Source organism: Homalodisca vitripennis, chromosome 1 (genome assembly GCF_021130785.1).
Source record: "Homalodisca vitripennis isolate AUS2020 chromosome 1, UT_GWSS_2.1, whole genome shotgun sequence".
NCBI lineage: Eukaryota > Metazoa > Arthropoda > Insecta > Hemiptera > Cicadellidae > Homalodisca > Homalodisca vitripennis.
Window position 1 is genome coordinate 74,366,949 of NC_060207.1, and position 18,676 is coordinate 74,385,624.

Below are 18,676 nucleotides of genomic sequence, written 5' to 3' on the forward strand. Positions count from 1 at the left end.
AAGTATTAAAAAACAGCAGTTAAGAAGAAAATTTAATATTTTATCTACTGTTTGAGATCTTAAATGTTAAATTGGAGCTATTAAAACAACAAAGCTGATCAAATAATCCAAAACTATTGTTAAACATCGTGAGACATGCAAGCAATGTTAGGGTTGTGTAATGGGTTTCCAGTTCGGCAGTTTTAATTTCATAGTCACAGCTCTTTATAACACTATGAAGGCAGTATAAATCTCACGATGATTAATATACATTAATTACATTTTATTTTCCTGTCTTCAGCCTTTTAAAATTGGCGGGGAGGACTTTTTGTCCTTCTCGGGGTAATAAAACGCCGAAGATCGAAGCGCAGTTCAATGGCTATTTACCAGGTTTTATAATTTATTAAGTCAGAGACCGAGTTCAAAAACTTCCCGAATCCCTGGGTTTCTGAACTATCAGCCAACCCAGTAAACGTAATTTGTAATTTGTTGTTGTGTTATGTTGTTATCACATTATGTCTGCCATGTCCAGGTCCAGGCCGCCCTACCCGATCGCCTCTCTGGATCTGAATCACATCGGCAGCTTCACCAGTCACGCCCACGACTTCCAGAGTCCGGACAATATCATCATGGTGCGGTCCACGGACGAGCGCACCCTCAGGCAGGCAAACGGCACAGAGGTAGGCGTCCCAGCGCGGCGGCGCAATATAGCCTTGTGGTACATTCTAGAACTTATTATTTAGTCAAACAAAAAGCTGCAACCCCGTCTGTAACAAAAAACGAGACCCAAAGAATGTAAAGGCCATGCATAAATCAAATCAGAGAAAATGAAATGGAATGACTGAAAATGTATTGAAAACAACTCGTAGGAACAACTCCTATAGGTTCTTTAGAAAGTCCATGATGGGCATTTTTTATACCGTTACATAGAAGAGATAACACCAGTTGAACGTATAAACGTATCCTAGAAATTGAATCTAGTATTGTAAGCTGATGAATTAGAAAAGGGAAAACCTATTTTGAAATATTCAACGACAAAGACAAATTATACATATGTTTATTTGCGTCAAATGTATTTGTGTTAACTACGGAAATAAAAAGTAGGGCCGAAAGGAAATCCATATTTTTAAAAGTTGATGGTAACATTTACCCGCTCAAAAAATAAATTTTTAACCAGTTTTTGTAATAGAATTTGGTTCAAACTATAAAAAAACTATACGAAAGATATATTGATGAATGCTTACATACATAAAATTGTATGCAATGTCCATACAAATGGATCTATTTGAACTTTGTTATACGTAATAGTAACGTAATAATTCACTAACTGCTTACAGAATTAAACACTACAGTATCTCATATCCTCCTTGCGAACGCAACTTGTCACGTTTTCTCCCTTCTAAAAATAGAAAAAGGGAGTGTTGATTTGTTTCGTAATTGTTTTGGTGTTTATATAAATAAACTAGAATTTACTTTGCGGTTGAGGTCCTGTGACAGAACAAAACATGCGTCACGTCGACGAGTTAATGACAGCGCAGTACTGATCGTGTCTTCTTAATATATGATATTTTCTAGAAAACAGTAAATAAATCAAATATAGTACATCGAAAACAAACGTATAAAATTAAATTCTGTAAAAATAATGCCATGGAATGGGTTTTTTCTTTAACACATGTGAAACAATATTGTATACTTAAAAAGTTGACAACGTTAGAAAAACATTTTCTTGTTATTTGTGTAAACTAATAATGTACACTCTCAAAACATCAAACTATACAGGTTTCTCTTTGGCCCGCATAGTCGCTATTATCGAAGACTATCCTAGCTCAGATGTCTCCCTGAGATTAGTCTTACTGCCTGTCAATGATAGTTCCTAGGTCTGGCCATTGGATAGCACAGTGAACAGTGTTCCAATGAGAATTCTGCGTTCTATCTTTCCTGGCTAATTGTTATTGATGTGGGAGTAGCTCAGTATAGATATTGACGTTATAAGTCATATGCTAGAATTTGTGTGGGATATGTTGTGAATGTTGAACCTAGTTTCTATTTTGAAATAAAACCCCACTATTCCCAAGTAACATCCACCCAAGTAGTTTTCTCTTTTAAAGTAATTAGTTATATAAATTACATTAAATGTAAAACGTATATTTGAATAGTTCTTCGCTTTTTTTACTGACCTCCTGAATCTATTTCTTAACTTATTTTGGTGATTCTGAAAATAAAAAGGAATTTTAATTATGCATCTTTGTGAAATAAGATATTGTTGAGATAGCAAATTGAATTTGATTTTCAATAAAAATTTAATTGTTACATGCATTAGAGATACATATGCTAGAAAAGGATCATTAGGAAGTATTTGCTATCACACGGCTAATAAATTAACTAAGTTTACCCTTTTACTGCCACCTTCTACATTGTAGACTGTAATTACAAACTTTAGTTATAAGGAGGACTGGTAGTCGGGAAAATATACAGAATAATTGAGACCTAAAGCAGGGTATTGGTTATATTATTGCTTGCAATTACATACATAATTTGAGTTAAACTTCATTTTGTCAGTGAATATAATGTTAAAGTAAGTAATGATGAAAATGATATGTTCAGAGCTGTTATTTTGATGTGTATGCCATACTGTTAATGGACAAATAGAACACTTTGCCCTAGTTAAAAATGTATCTGAGAATTGGAAGCTTTCGTTGAATTCATTATTAGATATGAAAGTTATATATGACTATTTTAAGACACACGGATTGTCTATCTTAGAATTAAATGAATGGTGCATACCTAATCCCAAACAACATTTGCAACAAGTAATGTTTATTCCTCAGCATTGTATTTCAAACTAAAAGAAAATGAAGACCGTTCCTTGTCCCATCACAAAGGAACGTGATGAGATAAAGAAATTGTGATTACCATTGACTTAAGGGTAAAACATTTGATTACCATTCATAATTTAGTATAACAAATTAGTGGGCTTTGTTTTATTTGATGAGTTTTTTAAATGGTAGAAGTCACTGAATTTTTGTGTAGGGCAATACCACTGGCATATGCAAGTTATAACTCACTTCCGAAATCCCTGGAAATTGGAAATTTGGGCACATTTGCAGTTGTTGCCATATAACCAGTAAAACCATTCAGACCATTTGCTTTGAAAACAAACTGCTTTTGATTTCTGTTTCTTGCCAAATTAACAGCCTTGAACAATTTGAATACATATCATATATTCAAATTATTCATATATTTATCATATTTTGTATACGATATATTGATAGAGTAGTAGTAGTAGTAGTAACTTGAATAAAAAAGTTAAAAATGTTTCAAGCCAAATTGACTGGCAATTTCATCTATTGATTATTTCCTTAACCGTTTTTGTGAAATTGATTGGAGTGATAGTTATTTGATTATTTCGTAAGCTTATGCTATTTTCAACCTTTTTTTAAGCTTCTTGTAGAGACTATTGTTATGTGATATCTAACCAATCTTTGTGTCAACTATAATCTCTATATACTTCTGTGTAATTCATTAAGTGGATTAAGGTTAATATCTTGAATTGAATTCTCATGGAATATAGATAGGACTAATGAATTTAATATAGAACAGTAAAACTACTTAACATATCCCAATTAAGAATACTCCTCATACAAAATACCCTGTATTAAAAACAATTATGTTGTTGACAGCCTCCAAAACTGAAGACTGTGACAGTGTCGACGGTGGAGACATACAACCGTAACCAGAACACGGTGCGCAAGCTCACAACCAAGAGTGTGGATGGAGTTATTGAGTCTAAGGAAACCATTGTTACCGACATCACCAGAGCACCACTCCTTGGCTCTCGTACGTTATTATTATACTATATTTTTATTTAATTAATTGAACAATTCTGTAAAGTTCCTAAGAGCAAGAATTAAATACTGTTAAATACTGAGTGCAAGAAGAGAGCAAAAAATGTAAAATACAAATAATTTTGTTTTTTCTATCTGAAGGATGAAAATAATTAACCCACCTACAATACTAACTTCTTTAACTAGCATCATCACATCCCGCAGTTTTCATTGTCACTGGGTCTGTGTCTTTCTCCTCCTATCCAATTCATATCTTTCCTTCTTCTCTAACTCTCCCATCTTCAAGTCAGTCTTCTCTCCACTTTTTTTACTCTTCACAAAAATGTCCTTGAGTTATCCTCTTTGTCTTCTTACTTCCATCCTACTCTGATTCTCATTCTTAGTCTATGTTACTCCACTCTTTTTCATGTTAAAACTACTTCAGCATTTCTCTTTCTATTCATTCTAAAGTTGTGACTTCCCCAATCCTCCTTCCAGTACCTTCATCCCTTATTCGGTCCATACTACTCAAGCCTCCACTTGCTCTTTAGAAAGCTCAATTCACACAAAACTTGTTCCTGCTCTTTTTTCTCCCATTATCCAAGTCTTTATATAGTGAAATTGCAAAGTGTATCCAACTTCTTTAATAATGAAAATAAAATTGAACCTTTGTTGGATGTCCGTTTGGTTCCTTAGAGTTTCTTTTTTAAGTACGTATTTTATTTTTCAGTTTTTTAAAATGTGTTTAATATGACCCCTATCTTGTGAATCATAAAATTAAAAGAAATATATACTGATGCCTGGACTAAATTATGAACTTTATCCTTCCAAAAAGCACAGTTTTTAACAACAATATAAAAATACAAAAGTTAAAATCAACCACGGTTTTCCATAGGCAGAAGAAAATCTGTTATAAGTAGCTTAAAGTTTTTATTTAAATGCTCCTATATGAAATGAAATTAAAATGTGTTTAAGAGAAGATTAATAATATGCAATTTCTGATTATCATCTTTATCTGATTAAAAGGTGATCATTTATTTTTATTTTTCTTCATTTTATTTATAGTCACCAAAATTATACTTTTGAAAGCATTAGTTTATTTTGTATTTTGTACTCTTTTATTTGATGATGCTTGGTATTTGAAATATTTTAGTTACCTTCACACCCTCCATTTTAGACAAAATAAAAATAAGTCAAAACTAACGGTATTTAGTTTATTTAAACTTTTTTAAATATTTTAATTTTATTCCCAATCATCTAATTTTTGTAATCAACATAATTATGCTAGATGGAAGGTTACTCTTTTTTCATCCTGTATGTATTTAGGCGAAAATTAGAAAAGGCAAGTTTTGTTAACAGTTTCCTTAAAAGATGTATAGAGCTACATATCAGCTCTAATGAGAAGTTTCTTTCTAAACGAAGACACTAAATATCTGCTGCATGGCAGGGAGCCAATGTGAGGTCAGATAATTGTGTCAACTTGGCTAACAATGTTAGATTTATGTCTAGTAGAACTTGATACCTGTAATCCAGTTGTTCCTTGTCAAGTTCTTTCAATCTTAGTGTGTGCATTATCCACTGGAGTAGTATATTAAAAAATAAATATAAAATATTTCGGAAAATACTTTTACAAACTTCAGAAACAAGCTTCTTACTCCAAAATAATAACCCACTCTACTCAAAAAATTCCATTTTAGTGTGTGCATAATCCACTGGAGTAGTACATTAAAAAATAAATATAAGATATTTCGGAAAATACTTTTACAAACTTTGGGAACAAGCTTCTTACTCCAAAATAAGGATAAAATGCTAAATTTAATGCTAATTTGAAATAGTATCAAATTAGTAGATCTTTTGATTTTCACCATCCATTTTGATCATAAATGAGGTATTGCATGATGGGGTTCTGTGAAAAATCCTATACCCCTATCCCAAAAAATAGTTACTTGGGGGAAAGGTTAGGAAAAGGGTTTAACAACAACCTTAAGTGTGTCACCTCTTTTTAAGAGTTAACGCCACCCAACATAACACCCAGTTAAAGTTAGAATCTTAACATTTTTCAAACTGTACCTGTTTTTTATAGTGTGGTCAGGAAATGGTTTCCTTCGTGTCATTGTGTTTTCTGATCAAAACCTTTCAACTTAAGATATTACTCAAAAGTCTTCCAGTTTAACATTTTTTGCCCCTAAACTTTCCATTTTTAGGATGACAAGGGTGGTTTTTAAATCCTTCAAAAAATGCATCAGAAATGTATCCCCAAAATATATTTTTTAAATCTCTTTGGGAAATCCAGTTAAGTTATTTTAGAAATGTGAAAATATTTGTATTAATGTACTATCTTTAAAATCTGATTCTATAATTATTTTGTGAAATGTTTCTATAAACATGCGACAATAAGATCCAAGTTCTATTAAAGTTGCAACTTAAATAAGTCTGAATTTATTGTGTTGTGTATCACATTATTAAATACTCAACACTATCAGTAAACAGAATAAAATAAAATACAATGTCATTGCATAAATTATAAAAAAGTATTAGAATGACGTGTTTTAGTCTCAATAATAATAATTACTACTATCCTGATTTAATTAATTCAATGTTACAGAAGTGAATCTCCGAACAGAAAAGTTGAAGTCGCCATCTAATATTTCAACTCCTCTGAAAACTCAGGTATTTTTTTAGTTACAATATAAATCTAATACTAATCTATATTATTATAGATTTTTACACTATTAAAAATACTATTTTAAATAAGAGAATAATGAAACTGTATGTACTTATTCATTTCAGGGATTTAAGAAAGCAATAAGTAAATTTTATGTAAATTCTTTTGTAACATCCTAATGGTTAAAATGAGATTTTGTAATTAATTACAAATGTTACATTATTATACTAAAATTATTAATGTGGGTATTAAAAAAAGTTTTCTATAAAATTATAATATTAGATTATCTACAGTTTAATTTTTTTGTTTAATCGTATTATATGAGTATTGTTGTGAATTTGTGAGTGTGACTGAGGTGGAATTAATTCTTTGTTTAAAATGTATTATTTTTAACTTTATTGTTTGTAAAGTTTTTATAATTAACTTGTGTACAATACTGTAAGGTTGAATGGGCAAGAGAATATCCCCATCGCCACGACTCTGAATTAACCCTGAAATTTAGATAACCCAGATCATCTTGAGACTCTTGATAAACCTCAAAACGTTCCTAGAAGCTAAAAGTCTCACCTCAGCAGCTTTTAGAAATTCCCTCCTCCTGGGGGCTGGTCAGGGGTCAGGGCAGTTGCTTCACATATTATAAATGATGTGTATAGCAGTCTCCCTGCAGAAGTGATATATATCTGACACAGAGATACTCCTCTTGACATGTTTCATACAGTGGGACTGTTGACATATCAAAGGACCTGCATGCACAATATGCATGGACCGCAGACACATCCCAATGCCTAACAATACAACACCACTCAGTGTGGCTCAGCTACTCATGGTATACATTTAAGATTTTGTATCATTTGCCCTGGAACTATAGGTTCTTCACATGTGTATTGGTTTACTATTCTCTCTGTGCGATGTTAACCACCTGTAATTCTTGTGAGCTGATCTTGTTATCTGTTAGTTTTGTGCATTATTCAGTATGATATACATTTATTATTTAATTCTATGGGTTATTACTCGTATATCTATTCTATGACTGCAAAACCACTTTTAAGTGATATCGAAATAGTTTTTTTTTTATGAGAGAAAAGTCTTGGACTCTAAACTTAGTCTTAAGAGGACCTTCCTTACTTGTATTTAACCCTTAATTCTGGGGCATCTGCAAAAATCAACTAGATTTGTTGGCTTCTGTTCTCTAATACCATTTGGGTCCATAGGAATTTTTTCCTGATTTTACAAATAGCAAGACAGTTCAGCCGTATTTGCTCCACTGATTCTTCTGCCTCTCCAAGAAGACTCAGTCTGGTTTAAATCCACCTTCATCGGATCTTTCATAAGAGAGCCTTATCCTGCTAAAGCATCCCAAGTGTTAGTCCTCCTTGCTTAGATCTAAGGGACTAATCCAACCTTAACTACATAGAGATAAACATTTTTTATTGTTTGATTCCTAAGGTCTTGTATCTGATCTTTTTCTCCCAGGCATTTACAAGAGCTTTACTGTAGTAGCATATTATACCACAGCCCAGCTCTAACTCTTCTAATAATAAGCTTTCATAACCTATCTTGATGTCCACTATTTTATTCCTAGGAATGTGTTTATGACCTAGGATAATTTTGTTTCTCTTCACCTGTTCCATTTGATCATTCCTGCATTCCCATACTGCCATTGAATCAAATTATTAGACATCTAGCGCCATTTAAGCTGCCTCACTACTTAATAATTTTATGTTCTGCACATTTAGGTCCATTCTGTTTGAGTCTTATGGCGTTTTTCCATTGCTATGACTTCTGTTTGGAATACCATTGCATATTTTCCTAAAGGCACTACCAGTATGGCTCCTGGAAAATATACACCAAACTCTGCCCTTGAGTCCAGGCATGATCCATTAGTATAAGACTTGAGAACGCATTTAGTAGGGTAGGACTCACTTTGTATTCTATTTATCTCCATTTTCTATGGGGACATTGTATTGTTTATCAAATTGGTGTTTCTTAACCATGAACTCTGATACAGATTTTACCATTTCGGGATCAGAAAATGTTTTTATTATTGCCATGTGTCCTACAGAAGTTGGCTTTATTATATTTCTACCCTGGCCTTCACTGAATTTAATGTGGCTGTTTTTTCATCTCCAGCCCCAGAGGAGTCATCCAACTATAGCCTCCAGTACCACTGTTGGACAGGAGCTCATTGCCCCAGTAATACTTACGCATGCCAGCTTTCGAAGACTCTGTAGCCTTTAAATCGCTGTGCTTTGTTCTACTTTCAGCCATCACACAAGAGCTGCATAATTGACCATTGGTTTTATTATAACTTCATAGATCCAATATATCAACGTGGGAATTAATCCCCATTTATATCCAATGGGGATATAAACTATCGCTTATAAAGTTAAGAGCATCTTGAGTGAGATGCTTCAAAGTACTTCTATTTCTACCCCTGACCATAAATACTACGTACATAATACTTGATTTTTATACCTCCATCATCTGTAGTTTGTCAAAATAGTTGATGACTATGCTTTGTGATGATCTTGTGGAATGATTGGTTGACAACATTGACACAGATGATTTTGTGGAAATGAAGGTGACTCCAATGTGAGCAGTCAATTTCCTACACAGTGTGCTTGCACTTGAATATGAGAGCCATACATTTGAAAATGGTAGACCTCTTCTAGTGACCATATCAGGAAATACGACACTAAATAGGTGCACAGAAACAATGGTCCAACACTGTTTCGTATAGCTGACCCACTGTCTTCTATAGACAAAATTGATGTACCCTTATAACCAAGTAACATTCTAGTGTTCAGGAATTAGAGGTGAGTTGACATGAATTCTAATACTAATGTACCTATCTACAAACTTTTCTATAGTTTTAAGTAACTCGATATTATCTAGGCTTACCCAACGGGCAGTGGCCAGCTTTGAAAATGAAATTCATCTCCACCCCCTACATTGTTGGGGAATGTGTCCCAGAGGAAAACCTGATCTAAAGGCATCCAGCGAGGATGGTAGTACCAAATCAGGTCCCTGTTACAGAAAGGCTGTGAAATTATCCTGGAACTCCCAAGAGACTTGAAGCGTTTGAATGAGTTCACTACCCGGCATACTTTATCCAGTGTGAACTACTTCTTAGCTATGTGGTTATTTTAGTGGATTGAGATATTGGTTTCTCAAAGTGGGAAAGTACCTCATTACCCACAGATGGGATAGGGATCCTGAAACTGAGTTGTGAAAAGAAGGGTAATGATATCTATATGTCCTTCCATAAAGGACCATCAACCTTCCTCAAGAGGCCAATAGGATGGGTTTGGGCCCTTTTAAGGGCTTTGTGCAGTCTGGACATTTCAGGAATCGATTCTGTCCTGCTGCAAAAATTCCTCCAGGTACTTCATTTAGACTCACGGAACTCTTTATTGTTTTCTTTCAAAGGTGCTTTATATTCAGCCCATTGAGCCAGCGTTTTTGCTCTCAAAAAGAGTTTTCTGGTTTTTGTCCTCGGGAGTATTGGGTCTTCCATTGCATCAGAGCACGTTGCACCTGACTACTTGCTGTTTCTGTGGGCAGCTTATGTCTCAGGCTTGAAGGATAACAATATGGAGGCTGTCAATATTTAGATCAAGACATAAATATCCTGAACAACCACCTCTTGACATTTCAAGCCTGCCTTAAGGCAATATGACACCTGTCCATCAGTTTTAAACTCTGTGTACTATTACACAAAACTCTTATGTCCTTAGATCAAACAGAATGTGGTTTTTATTAGAAAATATGGTTCTATAGACACACACTTTTTGTGTACCAGATTGATTATGCAGGGACTGGTAAGTATGATATCAAGCACCTCCTCCTGAATACATGTGTAAAGGTGATTGTTGGTATTGCTTCTTTTAACTATCATTCCATCATAAGTAATGAAGTATTGGTAAAGACGCTTATCCATAAGATTGATATCAGTACAGCCTCATACCAGATACTGAGTGTTGGCATTGCACCTGAAGATGTAGTTTCTCTGTTTTCTTACAATACTGGTTGAGGTTGCTGACCTCAACAGGAGGCATCATGTCACTATTGCTTCAGAAGTTGGCAGAGATTACTATAAAATCCAGATACTCGTATAATAGAACCGCAGGCAGACTTAAATCTGGAATAGGTAGACAATTAATGTTTTTAGCCTACAAGATACATGTTCTAGGCTTTTGTTGTCTTTAAAGAAGATAAATTTAAAGAAGTTGCAGGAAATCTCTAGACGCATTAGCTCCAGGCCCATGGTTCTTGAAGTAGAGCTACAATTATGGAACTACAGGCCTGAACAAAGTTAGCGGAGGAACAATGCACCTTTGCTTTTTTGAGCTCCTTGGGCCTTTATGATCTTATTTTACTAGTCTGGTTCTTCCAGTGTGACAAAATATTCAGAATGTTGGAAAGTAGAGAAACAGAAGTTGGAGATAGAGGACCAATTGGTGGGCGGTTAACGGAAATCCATTATAAGATGATTTAAATAAATTTGTTGAAATCGATTCACTGTTTCCTGTAGGATGAAATAATATAGCTTCAAAGATTAGTTGAGCATTGTACAACAGATTATATAAATGTTAAAAGTAGAGACAACGAATACAAGTAGGTACTGTATAACTAAAATTTAATAAACTAGTCAACTTTATTGCATTAGTACTTTTGTTTGCTGTGTATTTGTTGGATAATCAATCAGCTAGTAGAAGGAAACATAATTCAATATGTAGTGATTCTATGTCTTTGAGATGATCTATCATCACTTTCCAAATAACATTGTTTACCATGTATGTAGCACTTGAATTTTCTACCCATTCACGAATTCAATAAAAAGATCCTGTTACCACTTCACTGTCAAAGATACATACGAATATGCTTGATGACATAACCATGAGTTTAGTGGCAACTATCTTGCACGTGAACAGCATTGTGACACATGGCAACTGGCTCATTACTGGACATCCAAATATTGCTCTTTTCTTGTGAAGCATATTGTTCTTGGCAGGCAGCTAATAAGAATGTAAATGAACTGATTATAATTATGGACTGAGATTAAGAGGGAGGGGAGTCTTACCAGTTTTAGTCATTACATGTCCAGATATTGGTTTAATCATTCCAAAACAAACATTGCAGCATGGTGGTCTGTATGAGACCAGTGAGATTGAGATATACAATAATAGAAAAGAATATATTTAGTATTCCCTGTACACTAAACTAGAGCCTGAACCATTTCTCCAATTATCTCTTTTACTCCAACATCACAACATTTGCAGTTAGTGATGTGCTGCTCCAAGACATTCATTAGGTTACCCAGATGAAAGTGCAGGTTCCTCTGACAGGTATCCAGGCAGGAGTGAACTCTCCTGGGATAAAAATATAACCTAATGTGACTTACCAATCAATTTAGAGGTTACAACAATTCCTTATTGCCCAGAGGATTTCATACAAAAAATTGAATGCTCAAGAGTTACATGGAAATTGTCTGAAAATAGCTATATAGAATATAGTCAAGAATATATAAATCTTTGAGATCCCTGCATGCACAGCTGGCAAAACAGAAGTAACATCACTAGACCAAAGATTTAACTGTGATTACTTGACACGCATTTGAATAAATAAAGAAAACAATATTTTTCCTTTTAAGTAATTAACACTGTGGAGAATAACTAGTGATGGAAACGTTCACGGAATGCCAGATTTTATCATCACACATGATATAATCAGTGATGCTAGATGGGTATAATGTGGAGTGTTAAACTAATAACCATTAATTTTTAACGAATAAAAAAACATGGAGATAAAATAAATCAATGTTTGAAATGTAATTATAGTAGTGATGATAATATAACCTAAGTTGTTGACATGGCACTAATGTCAACAATAACAAATACAACAATCATGTGTGTCTGACACATAGACATGGTTAATATCTATCTGGGCCACTAATTCTGATTATTGACAATAGACATCCTCACATTTGGGAAATTCAAACATTCGATTAGCCTTGTAAATTAAAACAATTTTAAAATTCATAATTTTATGGCTTGTACACTAACATTTTCAATTTTTCCATAAGTTTACTTACAAGTAACAACTTTTTTAATGGTAATGTTCACTGTGGAAAACTTCAAAACTTAACACATTGACTGCGTTGGACACAGCCTACTACTACCCCGGTTGTCCTAAAGTCTGTACATGGCTCGTTTTGCAGTAAAGGTGTTAAAAGTACATTACGTGTTTAAAATATTTGTGATAGATTTTTTAAATTTTGCTTACACAAGTTAAAATCACTTTGAATTAAGTGTATAAAAGTGTATACAAATTAAATTCTTAATTACAAATAAGAGTCTAAATATCCAATGAAAATGGGAGAAAGACAGATTTCATGAGTGGCTGTCGTCTGGAATTAGAGAACGGAATATACATTATTAATCATGGAAATTATTTTTTACACAATTGATGATTATGACAACTTTTTATGGTTCACATGTTGATATATTCATAAAATTTAGTAACTCCATTTTCTTGAAACCTTATAAGGTAAAAATATTGAAGATGGAGCTTGTACGAGGGGGTAACCAAAAAACCGGAATTATTATTTTATAAAAATTATATATTATCAAATTTTTTACAATACAACCTTATCTCCTTCAAAATAATCTCCATTACAACTAATACTCTTGTCCAAAACGGTATTTCCATTGATCAAAACATTTTTTGTAGTCATCTTTAGAAATGGCTGCAAGCTCAAGCTTCGTTTTTTTCTTAACCTCTTCAACGCTGTCAAATCGTTGACCTTTCAAGCCTCTTTTCATGTGTGGAAATAAAAAAAAGTCGCATGGAGCGAGGTCAGGCGAGTAAGGTGCGTGGGGCAGCGGAACCATGCTGTTTTTGGCTAAAAAACTGCCTATCTGAGATGGCTGTGTGTGCCGGTTTGTTGTCGTGGTGGAAGAACCAGTCTCCAGTCTGCCCACAAATCGGGTCTTTTCTGGCGAACACTGTTGCGCAATCTTCTTAAAATCTCCAAATAAAATGTTTGGTTGACAGTCTGACCTGGAGGAACAAACTCAGAATGAACAATGCCTTTCAATGCCTTTAGCATCAAAAAAGCAAATCAACATGGTTTTGATGTTTGATTTGACTTGCCGAAATGTTTTTGGACGAGGTGAAGATGGCGACTTCCATTGGCTTGACTGTTGCTTCGTTTCTGGGTCATAACCATAGCACCATGACTCATCACCAGTAATTACCTTTTCCAGAAAATCGGAATCATTTTCGAGATGTTCTTTCAGAAGGCGGCAAGTTTCAACTCGATGTGACTTTTGATGGTCAGTCAGAAGTCGAGGAACAAATTTGGCAGCAACCCTTTTCAGTCCTAAATCTCCTGTTAAAATTCGCTGAACCGAGCTCCAAGTTAACCCACTACTCTCTGATAGTTCCTCAATTGTCTGTCGACGGTCGGTGAGCACAAGTTCACGAATTTTCTCAACATTTTCGTCCGTTCGAGAGGTTGATGGACGTCCAGAACGAGGTTTGTCTTCAATCGACATGTCACCATTTTTAAATCGAGCGAACCACTCGTAGACCTGAGTTTTCCCCATAGCATCATGTTTGTAAGCTGTATTCAACATTAAAATAGTTTCTGCAGCATTTTTATCAAGTAAAAAACAAAATTTCACAGCTGCACGTTGTTCACTTAAACTTGCCATGACAAAAAACGAAACAAGAACAAAACAGGGTTAGCGAAAACAGTCACTACGAACGAACAGAATGCACTAGGACAACGGAACTGGGGTCACTGAGCTCGCAATGGGTTGCGCGACACACGCCTAGCGGCAGGAATGTGTACTACACGCTGCCGGCTGCCAGCAATACAATTCCGGTTACTTTTGGGTACCCCCTCGTATTGGCTACTGTTAACTTATTTACATTTAAACATATAAACCAATATTTAAAACTTTTATTACTGTGAGGTACTTCTGATGTAGATAGCCTTGCTATCAAAAGGACTCACAAAAATAAAAGTTTTAAATATTGGTTTATATGTTTAAATGTAAATAAGATAAAAATAGTTTTAAGCATTCTCAAAATATGAATGAGGTTTGGTTCCAATCTTTGAAAAATTATGTTTGTAAAACCATATTTTGAAAAAAATATTTACTTGTAATAAGTTTATATGAGTATATGAGTTTAAAATTACATAACAAATGAAACCTAGAACGGAATAATACTCAGTAATGTGTTGTAAGTGTACAAAATTCCATTCTATTGTCTTGAAAGTATCTAAACAGTAAAAACAATAGGTGAAGTAAACCACCAAATAAAGCAGAGATAAGATATTGCAGGCTACAAAAACTGCTAAACATTTGTGTTTTCTTTTGGTCCATTTGCAATAAAAAAGCACCTGGACACTTATTGTTATGTTTTTATTTACATAACCTAAGTATTATAAGAGGGTGTTAAAATTATTACTAGTATAATGAAGACTCAAATGTGTAGTACAATAAGTTCAAGTTGAATTTTTGTATGTTTTTCATGAAGTTAATTGTATTTTTTTAAATCAAAATCTATTTATTGTAATCTTCTTATATTCAAAATGAGTTATTTTATTTTAATAGTGTGAATGTTAAATATTTTCAGAGTTGAATTTGTTCATCAATTTTTTACTAACTCACAAAAAATTTCAATCATTTGGAAGCATCTCAAAATAATATAGCTTTAGAAAAAGTTGTATAATATGTTAAATAGTTTATAATAGGAATCTTAATTTTCTTTGCTTAAAATTTGGTAAGACATTTGATGCTGAAAATGTGACACTTATACATATATGTGTAAAATCCTAAATAAATAGGCTTGCAATTGTGTGCTGTGTTTAGAGGTATTCACAGTTTGCCTAAATATCACAATTATTGTTAACCAAACTGTGCATACAGGCACTCCAACACTTACAAGTTGTCACAGAGAATAATTTCATTCAAAATTTAAATTAGCTTAAGAATTTATGTCTGTAATGCAAATTTAAAATTTGTTAACAAAACCGATGCCAATCGTTTGTGCTTTGTTTTTGCACATTAGTGTGTATTCCCGATGTTTGTGCTTCATTGTAGAACTAAAAAAATTGATATTTCGAAGTACTGCCAACTTCAAACAAGCAGTTCAACTACAAAATTTGTCAACAAAAATGGTGCCAATCTTTTTTGTTTATATTGGTATGTTTATATTGGTATGTATTCCACATTTTGTCCTTTATTGTGGAACTCAAAAAAAAAAAATTTAACACAGGCAGTGAAGTGCAACTTCAAGATTTTGAAACCAAACTGGTGCCAATCCGTGCTTTGTTTGTGTATACAATTCCAAAAATTGTGCTCAATTCCTTGTTGACGCATAAAAAATAATTTAAAAAGCACTGCTACTTCACACAAGAATCGCAACTTCAAAATTTTTCAACAAAACTGGTGCCAATCATTTTTGCACGCATTCTCAAAAATTGTGCTTTATTGTAGAACTAAAATAAAAGAAATTTTGAAGCACTGCCAACTTTATGCGAACAGTGCAATGTTTTTTCTTATCAGAATGATGCTTTCCATTATGTCTTAAGATTCTAGTTCCAGTTAGGTAATCACAGAAATAAGAAATCATATTGCTTTCTTCAACATTTCCAAGACATGAATTGGTGTCTTTATACATATTTCTTGCATTGGTACATGTATCTCAAAAATATTGCAAATTATTAATATAAAAATCTAGATTATTATACAATTTACAAGTCATAATTAGATAGTAATACAGCAGCATTCTTCAAATTCTCTTCAAGCATGTTGGCCAGTTTTTTCTTGGATGTTTCTTGATTCCCATTCTTGATGTTAGGAGGTTGAGAAATCTTGCACCAGTGTAGGAAGGCTCCTTGGTGTACAGGATAGTCCTGTGTGCCGGCAATTCAAAATCATTAGCATGCTTTATGTAATGTTTATGGTTATTACCTCTCCTTAGAATATTGAAATTAAGAGCGAAGGATGTTGCCTTTACAATGTATAGGAGTATGCTACAGTTAAGATTCTTAGAGTCTTGAACATTTCCCTGCAGCTCTCATGGGGTTGAAGATCGGCCAAGTTTCTCATTGCATGCTTTTGTAGGATTATGAAATTAAGTAAATTGTCCTTTGAGGAACTTCCTCGTAATCTTATTCCCAACTTGTGATTCAAATAGAGCATAGTATGCAGTTCTCGTAGCGGTTGTGCCTATTTTGTATATTTGTACATAACAAATATTTTCCTATTTACAACCTAATTTTTGTGATACTCCTGTGATTACCTGTTAGGTCACTCCTGCCAATTTCAAGTTATACATTTTGTGTACGTCTATTGATAAATGGTGTACATATAGTTCTTCAATGAAGGAAACAATTACTTGTATATGCTACTAGATACTGTAAGGATCAATAAGTCTTAGCAGTATTCAACAGTGTGTACAAAATATAAGTTTTTATTTATAAGTGTTTGTATAGAATTTTGTTACAGAAATAAGAGCTTTTTGCAAGCCAATTAGTTTTTAGAAACTTTTCTTCTGTCATCTTCAACCTAAAGAATCGTGAAATATCAATTGTCATGGCCAATTGTATGGCATAAAATTGTGTTTGAATGGGTGCCTGCCTTATCAGTTTATCAATGCATAGTGTGTGAAACATTGCAAATCAAGCTAATCAGTATGAGAAACATGACAGCGGTGTGGTGTGTCACGGTTTTCTTATCAAGGCTGCTGATATCAAATTGTCCACAGCTGTTTACTAAGCCAGTTTACTGTCTTGAGTCACGGTGGAAACTGAACTGTTAAATGGGTATCCGGTGCTGCAAGTGTCAAAGTGATTCAACCGAGGTATTTATTACACAACCCTGTATTCTCATAAGAATTCAATTTTTAGCTTTGGTACATAATTTGGGGCAACTGATTGATTTTTGTATTACGTAATCTGTGTGTTTAATAAATTAATAATACACATTTATAAATAATAAAATTTTAATTTTTTAATTTTAAATCTTTTATATCAATTCTAATAAAAAATACATTAAACATTAAAAGTAAATATGCAAAATAAAATAATATTTAAACTCATATTTAATACAATGTATGACATTAATCTGTACAATATTGTTTCATAGTATTGTTAATGTAGCTGAATTTGGGTTGTGTACACTATATTGAGCACCGTAGTATTGGTATTATTTTAAAATATTACCAAGTTTGTTTATGCTGTAATAAGTTATATGTGTAAGCAGCTTTAAGAACTGAGAAAAATCCTCACTGCATTTAAGCCTACAAGGTTGATTGTCAATATCATTTACAGAATTGAGCGAAAGAAGTAAAAGCTCAGATCTGTTAATAAATTATTATAGATACGTAAAACATACAACAATAACTATCTTAAAAGTATTTTATTACATGTTCATTCCTAATTCATAACTATATTTATGAAGAATAAAACTAAACCAACTGAAATAAGTTTTAAATAAACCGGTAACACACAGAAAGCTTAGAGAAAAATGTGTACATGCCTGCTGGTAAGGTTTGGATTAAATCTAGAGAACTGTCCCAACTGATAAGAGCGCTGGAAAGGTTGTCAGTTGTACTTTGTTAACTTAGATGGTTATTTAGCACTTGCTTTGAGTTATTTAAAACTTACTTTTGGATTCCTATGTTTTAAAAATGCTTGTTTGTGTGGTGTTTGAGTTGAAAGCTGTTTCCAAAAAAACCAGAGAACCACAATTTCAGCTTTTATGATTTATTTAACAAAGTCATATTCCAATGACTCTGAGACAATCAAGAATTAGTAGCAAATGCCAATGACCAACATTATCAGAGAATAAACAGAGAAAATGGGTCTGGCATATCATAGCTCATTCATATGTTGTGACCGGGATTCCCTTGGCCCTTGAGCTCCCAATGTTCAGAAATCCAATAAAAACATTCTATTTACTATTGGTATAATTGATGAAACTTCAAGAAATGTACTATAGGTGGATCAAATATTCAATAGAATTATTTTTTTTTAGAGATAAAGAATTAATGTTTTGGGTTTTGACATTACTTTTAGTATTTGAGTATCTCCAACAGTGTGAACGAAATGGCCAGAGTTCTAATGCACCCCCTGGTGTGTGCATCAATCACCTCCCCATCCTCTCCATCTCAGCACTCCCATGTAGAT

At 33.4% G+C, this 18,676-nt stretch overlaps 1 protein-coding gene across 6 annotated transcripts in view; it reads left to right on the forward strand.

Moving 5' to 3' along the window:
* LOC124364748 (protein PRY1-like) overlaps nucleotides 1-18,676 on the forward strand; it is a 189,820-nt gene that overhangs the window by 129,964 nt on the left and 41,180 nt on the right. For all 6 annotated transcript variants that reach the window (XM_046820462.1, XM_046820470.1, XM_046820495.1 and 3 more), the window contains exons 3-5: nucleotides 512-659; nucleotides 3,660-3,816; nucleotides 6,409-6,473. In XM_046820462.1, the coding sequence (XP_046676418.1) occupies nucleotides 512-659; nucleotides 3,660-3,816; nucleotides 6,409-6,473 (370 nt within the window). The remainder of the gene's footprint in view (nucleotides 1-511; nucleotides 660-3,659; nucleotides 3,817-6,408; nucleotides 6,474-18,676) is intronic.